General features: G+C 39.1%; 1 protein-coding gene across 3 annotated transcripts in view; it reads right to left on the reverse strand.

Moving 5' to 3' along the window:
* TBC1D30 (TBC1 domain family member 30) overlaps window positions 1-12,213 on the reverse strand; it is a 105,179-nt gene that overhangs the window by 28,808 nt on the left and 64,158 nt on the right. For all 3 annotated transcript variants that reach the window (XM_030822296.1, XM_003252717.4, XM_030822295.1), the window contains one exon: window positions 8,820-8,925. In XM_030822296.1, coding sequence (XP_030678156.1) covers window positions 8,820-8,925 — 106 coding nt within the window. The remainder of the gene's footprint in view (window positions 1-8,819; window positions 8,926-12,213) is intronic.

Consider the following 12,213-nt stretch of genomic DNA (forward strand, 5'->3'; position numbering starts at 1 on the left):
GAACCTTGAAGAAAGGTTAGAGGAATTGCTAACTAGAATAACCAGTTTAGAGAAGAACATAAATGACCTGATGGAGCTGAAAAACACAGCACGAGAACTTTGTGAAGCATACACAAGTGTCAATAGCCAAATTGATCAAGCGGAAGAAAGGATATCAGAGATTAAATAAAGTGCAAAGATAAGATTAGAGAAAAAAGAATGAAAAGGAACAAACAAAGCCTCTAAGAAATATGGGACTATGTGAAAAGACCAAACCTACATTTGAGTGGTGTACCTGAAAGTGACGGGAAGAATGGAACTGAGTTGGAAAACACTCTTCAGGATATTATCCAGGAGAACTTCCCCAATCTAGCAAGACAGGCCAACATTCAAATTCAGGAAATACAGAGATCACCACAAAGATACTCCTCGAGAAGAGCAACCCCAAGACACATAATCTTCAGATTCACCAAGGTTGAAATGAAGGAAAAAATGTTAAGGGCAGCCAAAGAAAGGTCAGGTTACCCACAAAGGGAAGCCCATCGGACTAACAGTGGATCTCTCTGCAGAAAGCCTACAAGCCAGAAGAGAGTGAAGGCCAATATTCAATATTCTTAAAGAAAAGAATATTCAGCCCAGAATCTCACATCCAGCCAAACTAAGTTTCATAAGCAAAGGAGAAATAAAATCCTAGACAAGCAAATGCTGAGAGATTTTGTTACCACCAGGCCTGCCTTACAAGAGCCCCTTAAGGAAGCACTAAATATGGAAAGGAAAAACTGGTACCAACCACTGTAAAAACATACCAAATTGTAAAGACCATCGACACTATGAAGAAACTGCATCACCTAACGAGCAAAATAACCAGCTAGCATCATAATGATCTAATTCACACATAACAATATTAATCTTAAATGTAAATGGGCTAAATGCCCCAATTAAAAGACACAGACTGGCAAACTGGATAAAGAGTCAAGACCCATCAGTGTGCTGTATTCAGAAGACCCATCTCATGTGCAAAGACTACATAGGCTCAAAATAAAGGGATGGAGGAAGATTTACCAAGCAAATGGGATATTGGCCTGAAATTTTCTTTTTTTATTGTGTCTCTGCTGGGTTTTGGTATGAGGATGATGCTGGCCTCATAAAATGAGGATCAGAGTGGAACTGAAGGAGATAGAGACATGAAAAACCCTTCAAAAAAATCAATGAATCCAGGAGGTAGTTTTTTGAAAAGATTAACAAAATAGATAGACTGCTAGCCAGACTAATAAAGAAGAAAGAGAGAAGAATCAAATAGACACAATAAAAAATGATATAAGAGATATCATCACTGATCCCACAGAAATACAAACTACCATCAGAGAATACTATAAACAGCTCTATGCAAATACACTAGAAAATCTAGAAGAAATGGATAAATTCCTGGACACATACACCCTCCTAAATCTAAACCAGGAAGAAGTCAAATCCCTGAATAGGCCGATAACAAGTTCTGAAATTGAGGAGTAATAGCCTACCAACCAAAAACAGCCGAGGACCAGACGGATTCACAGCCAAATTCTACCAGAGGTACAAGGAGGAGCTGGTACCATTCCTTCTGAAACTATTCCAATCAACAGAAAAAGAGGGACTCCTCCCTAACTCATTTTATGAGGCCAGCATCATCCTCATATGAAAACCTGGCAGAGACACAACAAAAAAAGAAAATTTCAGGCCAATATCCCTGATGAACATCAATGCAAAAATCCTCAATAAAATACTGGCAAACCAAATCCAGCAGCACATCAAAAAGCTTACCCACCACAGTCAAGTTGGCCTCATCTCTGGGATGCAAGGCTGGTTCAATATATGCAAATCAATAAACATAATCTGTCACATAAATAGGACCAATGACAAAAACCACGATTATCTCGACAGATGCAGAAAAGGCCTTCGATAAAATTCAACACCCCTTCATGCTAAAAACACTCAATAAACTAGGTATTGATGGAACATATCTCAAAATAATAAGAGCTATTTATGACAAACCCACAGCCAATATCATACTGAATGGGCAAAAGCTGGAAGCAGTATTCCCTTTGAAAACTGGCACAAGACAAGGATGCCCTCTCTCACCACTCCTATTCAACATAGTATTGGAAGTTCTGGCCAGGGCAATCAGGCAAGAGAAAGAAAGAAAGGGTATTCAAATAGGAAGAGAGGAAGTCAAATTGTTTCTGTTTGCAGATGACACGATTGTATATTTAGAAAACCTCATCATCTCAGCCCAAAATCTCCTGAAGCTGATAAGCAACTTCAACAAAGTCTCAGGATATAAAATCAATGTGCAAAAATCACAAGCATTCCTCTACACCAATAATAGACAATCAGAGAGCCAAATCATGAGTGAACTCCTATTCACAATTGCTACAAAGAGAATTAAATACCTAGGAATACAACTTACAAGGGATGTGAAGGACCTCTTCAAGGAGAACTACAAATCACTGCTCAAGGAATAAGACAGGACACAAACAAATGGAAAAACATTCCATGCTAATGGATAGGAAGAATCAATATCGTGATAATGGCCATACTGCCCAAAGTAATTTATAGATTCAATGCTATCCCCATCAAGTTACCATTGACTTTCTTCACAGAATTAGAAAAAACTACTTTAAATTTCATATGGAACCAAAAAAGAGCTCATATAGCCAAGACACTCCTAAGCAAAAAGAACAAGCTTGAGGCATCACACTACCCTGACTTCAAACTATACTACAAGGCTACAGTAACCAAAACAGCATGGTATTGGTACCAAAACAAATATATAAACCAATGGAACAGAACAGAGGCCTCAGAAATAACACCATACATCTACAACCATCTGATCTTTGAAAAACCTTATACAAACAGGCAATGGGGAAAGGATTCCCTATTTATAAATGGTGTTGGGAAAACTGGCTAGTCATATGCTGAAAACTGAAACTGGATTCCTTCTTTACACCTTCTACAAAAATTAACTCAAGATGGATTAAAGACTTAAACATAAGACCTAAAACCATAAAAACCCTAGAAGAAAACCTAGGTGATACCATTCATGACACAGACACGGGCAAAGACTTCATGACTAAAACACAAAAAGCAATGGCCACAAAAGCCAAAATAGACAAATGGGATCTAATTAAACTAAAGAGCTTCTGCACAGCAAAAGAACCTATCATTAGGCAACCTACAGAATAGGAGAAAACTTTTGTAATCTATCCATCTGACAAAGGGCTAATATCCAGAATCTACAAGGAACTTCAACGAATTTACAAGAAAAACACAAAAAACCTCATCAAAAAGTGGGCAAAGGATATGAACAGACACTTCTCAAAAGAAGACATTTATGCAGCCAACAAACATATGAAAGAAAGCTCATCATCATGGTCATTAAAGAAATGCAAATCAAAGCCACAGTGAGATACCATCTCACACCAGTTAAAATGGCGATCATTAAAAAGTCAGGAAACAGCAGATGCTGGAGAGGATGTGGAGAAATAGGAATGATTTTACACTGTTGGTGGGAGTGTAAATTAGTTCAACCATTGTGGAAGACAGTGTGGCAATTCCTCAAGGATCTAGAACCAGAAATACCATTTGACCCAGCAATCCCATTACTGGGTATATACCCAAAGGATTATAAATCATTCTACCACAAAGACACGTGCACACTTACGTTTACTGCAGCACTATTCACAATAGCAAAGACTTGGAACCAACCCAAATGCCCATCAATGATAGACTGGATAAAGAAAATGTGGCACATATACACCATGGAATACTATGCAGCCATAAAAAAGGGTGAGTTCGTGTCCTTTGCAGGGACATGGATGAAGCTGGAAAGCATCATTCTCAGCAAACTAACACAGGAGCAGAAAACCAAACACCACATGTTCTCACTTATAAGTGGGAGCTGAACAACAAGAACACATGGACACAGGGAGGGGAACATCACATACTGGGGCCTGTCGCGGGGTATGGGGCTAAGGGAGGGATAGCATTAGGAGAAATACCTAATGTCGATGACAGGTTGATGGGGGCAACAAACCACCATGGCACGTATATACCTATGTAACAAACCTGCACATTCTGCACATGTATGCCAGTACTTAAAGTATAATAAAGAAAAAAAAAGATACACATAGACTGAAAATGAAGGGATGGAAAAAGTTATTCCACACCAATGGAAGGCAAAAAAGGAGCAGGAGTAGCTATAATTCCATCAGAAAAAATAGATTTCAAGACAAAAATTAAGAAGAGACAAAGGTCATTATGTAATGATAAAGGGGTCAATTCAGCAAGAGGATATAATGATTATAAATATATATGCACCCAACACTGGAGCACCCAGATGTAATAAAGTAAATATTATTAGAGCTAAAGAGAGAGATAGACCCAAGCACAGTGATGGCTAGAGATTTCAACACCCTACTTTCGGCATTGGACAGATCACTCAGACACAAAATCAACAAAAAAAACATCAAATTTAATCTGTACTATAGAACAAATGGACCTAGTAGATATTTACAGAACACTTCATCCAACACCTATAGAATACACATTTTTCTCTTCAGCACATGGATCATTCTAAAGGATAGATCATATGTTAGGTCACAAAACAAGTCTTAAAATATTCAAAAAATTGAAATAGTATCAACTATCTTCTTTGACCACAATGGAATAAAACTACAAATCAATAACAAGAGGAGTTTTGCAAACTATACGAACACATACAAATTAAACAATATGATCTTGAGTGACCAGTGGGTCGATGAAGAAACTAAAAAAGAAACTGAAAATGTTCTTGAAACAAATAATAATAAAAATACAACATACTAAAACCTATGGGGTCACAGTGAAAGCAGTACTAAGAGGGAAATTTATAGCTGTAAGTGCCTACATCAAAAAAGAAGAAAAACGTCAAATAAATAATGTAATGACATATATTAAAGCACTAGAAAAACAAGAGCAAACCAAACCCAAAATTAATAAACAATAAAGATCAGAGCAGAAATAAATGAAACTGAGTGAAAAAACAATACAAAAGATTAAAGAAATGAAAAGTTGGTTTTTTTTGAAAAGATACATAAAATTGACACACCTGTAGCCAGACTAAGAAAAAAAGAGAGAAGATCCAAATAAACAAACTCAGAGATGAAAAAGGAGACATTACAACTGATACCACAGAAAATCAAAGGATCATTAGTGACTGCTATGAGCAACTGTATACCAATAAATCAGAAAATCTAGAGAAAATGGATAAATTCCTAGACACATACAACCTACCAAGATTGAACAATGAAGGAATCCAAAACCTGAACACACCAATAACAAGTAACAAGACTGACGCCATAATAAAAAGTCTCCCAGTAAAGAAAAATCAGTAGCATCTCTATATGCAAACAGTGAACAATCTGAAAAAGAAATTTTAAAATCCCATTTATAATAGCAACAAATAAAATTAACTACCTAGGAATTAAGTTAACCAAAGAAGTGAAAGAGCTCTACAATGACAACCATAAAACATTAATGAAAGAAATTGAAGAGGACACAAAAAAAAATGGGAAGATACAACACGTTCAGGGATTGCAAGAATCAATATTGTTAAAATGTCCATACTACCTAAGGCAATCTACAGATTTGATACAATCTCTATCAAAATACCAATGACATTCTTTACAGAAATAGAAAAGTAATCCTAACATTTATATGGAACCACAAAAGACCCAGAACAGTCAAAGCTATTCTGAGCAAAAAGAACAAAACTGGAGGAATCACATTATTTGACTTCAAATTATACTACTATTATAGTAACCCAAACAGCATGGCATAAAAACAGACACATAGACCTATGGAACAGAACAGAGAACCCAGAAACAAATCCACATACCTACAGTGAACTCATTATTGGCAAAGGTGCCAAGAACACACATTGGGGAAAAGACAATATCTTCAATAAATAGTGCTAGGAAAACTAGACATCCATACACAGAAGAACAAAACTAGACCCCTATCTCTTGCCATATACAAAAATAAATCAAAATGGATTAAAAACTCAAATCTAAGACCTCAAACTATGAAACTAATACAATAAAACATTGGAAAAACTCTCCAAAACACTGGAGTGGGCAAAAATTTCTTGAGTAATACCCCACGAGCACAGACACCCAAAGCAAAATGGACAAATGGGATCATATCAAGTTAAAAAGCTCCTGCACAGCAAAGAAAACAATCAACAACATGAAGAGACAACTCAAAGAGTGGGAGAAAATATTTGCAAACTACTCATCTGAAAAGAGATTAATAACCAGAATATTCAAGTAGCTCAAATAACTCTTATAATCTTATAATTCGATTAAAAATGGACAAAAGATCTGAATAGCCATTTCTCAAAAGAAGATATACAGACGACGAACAGGCTTATGAAAAGGTGCTCAAGGCCAGGCACGGTGGCTCACGCCTATAATCCCAGCATTTTGGGAGGCCAGGCTCGGCGGGAGGATCACTTGATGTCAGGAGTTTGAGACCAGCCTGGCCAATATGGCAAAACCCCATCTCTACTAAAAATACAAAAATTAGCCTGGCGTGATGGCAAATACCTATAGTTCCAGCTACTCGGGAGGCTGAGGCATGAGAATCGCTTGAACCCAGGAGTGATTTTTTTTTTTTTTTTTGAGATGGAGTCTCACTCTGTTGCCCAGGCTGGAGTGCAGTGGCGCGATCTCAGCTCACTGCGAGCTCCACCTCCCGGGTTCACGCCATTCTCCTGCCTCAGCCTCCCAAGTAGCTGGGATTACAGGTGCCCGCCACCACGTCTGGCTAATTTTTTGTATTTTAAGTAGAGATGGGGTTTCACTGTATTAGTCAGGATGGTCTCAATCTCCTGACCTCGTGATCTGCCCGCCTCGGCCTCCCAAAGTGCTGGGATTACAGGCGTGAGCCACCGCGCTTGGCCCCCAGGAGCAATTATTGAACCACGATTTGGTGAGCTGAGATGGTGCCACTGTACTCCAGCCTGGGGACAGAAAATCACTGATCATCAGAAAAATGCAAATCAAAATGACAATGAAATATTATCTCACCCAGTTAAAATGGCTTTTAATCAAGACAGGCAGTAACAAATGCTGGCAAGGATGTGGAGAAAAGGGAACCTTTGTACACTGTTGGTGGGAATGTAAATTAGTACAACCGCTATGGAAAACAGGTTGGAGGTTCCTCAAAAAAAAAATTAAATTAGAGCTACCATATGATCCAAAAATTCCCTGCTAGCTACATGCCCAAAAGAAAGGAAATCAGTATATCAAAACAGTATCTGCACTCCCATGTTTTTTGCAGCACTGTTCACAATAGCCAAGATTTGGAAGCAACCTAAGTATCCATCAACCAATGAATGGATAAGAAAATGTGGTATATATACAATATGGAGTACTATTCAGCCATAAAAAGAAGAATGAGATTCTGTCATTTGCAACAACATGGATGGAAATGGAGGTCACTATATTAAGTGAAATAAGCCAGGCATGGAAAGACAAACTTTGAATGTTCTCACTTATTTGTGGGAGCTGAAAATTGAAACAATTGAACTGATGGAGATAGACAGTAGAAGAATGGTTTCTAGAGGCTGGGAAGAGTACTTGATAGGAAAGTAGAGAGAGTTAGTGGGTACAAAAAGTAGTTAGAAAGAATGAATAAGACCTAGTATTTGATAGCACAACAGGGTGACTATAGTCAATAGTAATTTAATTGTACATTTAGAAATAAATTTAAAAGTACAACTGGATTGTTTGTAACACAAAGGATAAACATTCGGGAAGATGAATACCCCATTTACCGTGATTGATTATTATGCATTGCATGCCTGTATCAAAGTGTCTCATGTACCCCATAAATATATGCACCTACTACGTGCCCACAAAAATTAAAAATTAAAAAAAGAATCTAATGGAAGAGTGAGTGTTAATAAGACAACTATTTTTTCTATACTTGCTGTCAATTTCAAAGACTTGATGAATATGATATTGAGGTACAGTAACATGCCATAAAAAATAACCAAACCCTTCAAGTCTTTCACTTTAAAATTTATGATTAATATATACCTGAGTTGAAAATGTGGGCAAAACAAATGAATCAAAATGCTGATGAGAATAATCTTTTTTATCCTCAATAATTTATTCCCCACAATAAGTGTTTCCCCCCACAAGTCTAAGTGGGCTGGGCACAGTGGTTCATGCCTATAATCCCAGCACTTAGGAAGGCCGCAGTGGGAGGATCACTTGAGTCTAGGAGTTCAAGACTAGCCTAGGCAACATGGCAAGACTCCATCTGCACAAAAATAAAAATAAAAAATTAGCTGTATGGTGGCATACGCCTGTAGTCCCAGTTGCTCAGGAGGCTGAGGTGGGAGGATCACTTAAGCCCAGGAGACATAGGCTGCAGTGAGCAACGGTTGTGCCACTGCGCTCCAGCCAGGGTGACAGAATGAGACAGTCTCAAAAAAGAAAAGAAAGACTAAGAATAAAATTCAGAATAAGCACTTGGTGATTTTCTTTTTTCCAGTGTATTTTTCCAGTTTATATTGCTGCTAATGACTTGAGCAACACAGTCTGATGGAAAGCTACAACAAATACCCATCATTCATTTCTTACTTCCTTCTATGACGTAGATTCTTATCAAATTATAAACAGACTCTTGGTCAATTTGAGAAACGAAGTCTGACAGCTAACCAAGCACATTTCTCAAGACTGTTGCTCTAGCACTGGTTGTTCCCACCGTGCCCGGGGTTCCCTGAGCCAAGCTGCTCCATGTGGCCTACTCACCTGCATGAGTTCATGGCTTTGCAGAAGATCATTCTCTAGCATCTCCTGGGTAAGGCGCCCCATGGTGCTGTAGAATTCATCTGCTGTTTCACAACATTCTATCTGCCTAGATAAAGAAAGGACAGAAAATAGAACTTGTTTAGGGCATCCATGCTGTGTAACAGTACATGCTGCAGGTATAAGATATGTTGGACTGGGCATAGTGGCTCATGCCTATACTCCCAGCACTTTGGGAGGCTGGGGCAGGAGGATTGCTTGAGGCCAGGAGCCTCAATGCAGCAAGACCCCATCTCTCCAAATAATTTTAAAAATCAGCTGGGTATCGTGGTGCACACCTGTGGTCCCAGCTACTCAGGAGGCTAAAGCAGGAGGATCACCTGAGCCTGGGAGGCCAAGGCTGCAGTAAACCATGATAGCACCACTGCAATCCAGCCTGGATAACAGAGTAAGACCCTATCTCAAAAAAGGGGAGGGGGGGCAGTTGCCTTTTGCCATCAAATAACTCAAGTTATCAATCAACAAATATCAAAATCCTGATATTTGTAAAGCCCACTGTGGATGAAACATTTAAAAATACCAAAAGCAACTTTGAGGTACTCGTTTTGGATAAGTCCTGTCATTCCTACTTGGCTCTCCTAGCCTCACAATCCCACCTGTGGCATCTTTATTGCTTCCATGGGACACAATCTACACATCAGAATTCCCACCACTCGTTAGAAAGCATAACCATGAAACTGGGTACTAAAAAACAATTATCTCCTTTAAGGGACTCTGTTGGTCTTGATCTGCAGTGATACCATTAATATAATAGATTTAAAACCAAACCACAGTAGGAATAAAAGATGAAAATTACAAGAACTGTATCTGCATATTTCATCAGTCCATGGGGTGTTTTCACAGGCAGAATCTTCTGAGTTCTTCTCAGGGTGCTGCTGCTATTTGGAGGTTACACCTCTTCTTGCATTCAGTTCTACATGTAAATAAAGAATCTGACACTCATTTGGCTACCTGTGAGCCAGGCTGGACTTCAATCTTTCTTCTAGAAAGGGGAAAACAGAAGAGCCCAAAGCAAAGAGTACCAGGTATTTCCATTTTGTTTATTTATTTATTTATTTTTTATTTATTGTGACAAAGTCTCGCTCTGTTGCCCAGGCTGGAGCACAGTGGTGTGATCTTGGCCCTCTGCAACCTCCACCTGTTGGGTTTAAGCAATCCTCCTGCCTCAGCCTCCCAAGTAGTTGAGGCTACAGGCACCCGCCACCACGCACTGCTGATTTTTTGTATTTTTAGTAGAGATGGCGCTTCACCATGTTGGCCAGGCTGGTCTCAAACTCCTGGCCTCAAGTGATCCACCTGCCTCGGCCTCTCAAAGTGCTGGGATTACAGGCATGAGCCACGGCACCCAGCCTAGGTATTTCCATTTTATATGACAACATTCTTTGCATTGTAGGATAACTCTAGTTTCCCACCAACCAGAAGACCTAAACTTTGATATATACTAATATTGGGGGATTTCTATAAAGCCATCCAAAACAGTATGATTATGGAAAAACCATAGGTTCTGGAGTGTTATTCTAATCCCATTGCCACAAATGTAAATAAATGAATGGAATAAACTGCTGAAGTATTATTATAAAAGTGTAGAGCAGCCTGTGGGCATGAATGAAAAGTGCTTAAGTTTACCCTGGGAGGTAAAGAAGAGAAATGATGCTTGAGATGAGTTTTGAAAAGTGTTTTTCAGGCTGACAAGGAAGAAAAAGCATCCCAAAGACACAGATGCAGGAGACAGCAGGCCTTATTTGGGGAACTGCAAGTAGCTCCGCACAACCAGTGAGACCAGCATGGGGGTAGTGGTTGCAGGACCAGAGGAAGCCAGTGAGATCTGAGGGAAGAGAGCTACTGAGAGCAGAGAGCAAAGGCCTCACCTGCCAGCTGAGCCTCTACAGAGCATTAGTCACGAAAAGGCTTTAAATAGGGAGTGAGGGAACAGCTGTGCCCTTGGCAAGGTCTGCCTGGAGGTGGCACGGCAAGTGTGGATTACCATGAGGAAACCAAGGAGGACACACCACAGTGGGCCAGGCATGGTGTGACAAGAGAGGAAACAAAAACAGCAGGGGCAGAGGAGAAAGGACACATAAAGAGATGCTAGTGATGGTGTGCTGATGGTCTACAATTTACATATTCCCAAGTACCCTTGGGGTGAGCGAAAGGTAGAAATTCCAAGTTGCAGAAGTCAGGTGAAAGGAGAGGTCCTGGATCACCACATATAAGGCACATTACTCAGGTGTACATAAACTGGAGATTACCTATATGCTTTTATGGTTTTTCCAACAGGAAGTTTGTGGGCAAGATTACAGGCACTAGAATCAGAAAGATCCATATTGAAGTCCCAGTTCTGCTATTCACTGGCTGTGTGACTATGAACTAGCTAATTAACCTTCCTGGGGAAATTTTCTTACTGAAAAGACAGGGAGAATAACCCTAGCTACTCCACAGGGTTATTGGGAGAACTGAATGAGATGATGTGTTTAAACTGCCTAACACAATGGCAGGCACTGCAGGCACTTATGATGTATGTCAATTGCCTTTCCTTTCCCTTAACAAGCTGTATGCTCAAAACACAGAATTATCATAAGCAAAAACTGAAAGAGTTAAAATTCTATCATTCCGATTCATATATCCCCTAAACTTCAAAAAGACTAGCCATTTATTATCAGTAGATTCACATTATTAAAAGCACAGACTCTAGAGACAGGAATGCCTGGGTTCAAATTCAGGCCATTCTACTTAGTAATTTGGTGACTTTAGACAATTAACTGAACTTCTCTGTGCCTTAATTCTCACATCTATAAAATGGAGATGACAACAGTGCGTACTTTATAGGATGATGAAGAATACATGAATTTATCCATCCAGAGTAATTAGAACAGCGCCTGTTCATTGCAAGCGCTCAATGAATATTGGCTTTTGTTGCAGCTATTATTATTTCAACAGTGTGACATCCCTGGGATGATCTTAGGAATAAATTCTGATCCTACAGATTAATGGATAAAGAGGAGTAAAACCAGGATCACCTCTTTTCTTCCTGCTCCTTCATGAAGAACCAACACAAAGGCAATTATAACTGACTCATCATACAGTAAAGTGCTTTACTATTTTAATGTTATAAACCAGCTATGCAGCAACTGGACTATCATACCCAAAGAAACTATCAAAGCTCAAAGGGCTTACAATGTATAGAGTAAGTTGGAAATACATGGCTGCAGCAAGAGGTAGCTATTGGGAGGTAATGAGAGAGAAGTAAATAGCACACCAAATCCCATACAGATGAATTTATTTACCCAGCTGAAAAGCAGTGTACAATAAAACCAAGGCAAAGGAGATAGCTAGGTGA

The sequence above is a fragment of the Nomascus leucogenys genome, chromosome 11 (assembly GCF_006542625.1).
Source record: "Nomascus leucogenys isolate Asia chromosome 11, Asia_NLE_v1, whole genome shotgun sequence".
Lineage (NCBI taxonomy): Eukaryota > Metazoa > Chordata > Mammalia > Primates > Hylobatidae > Nomascus > Nomascus leucogenys.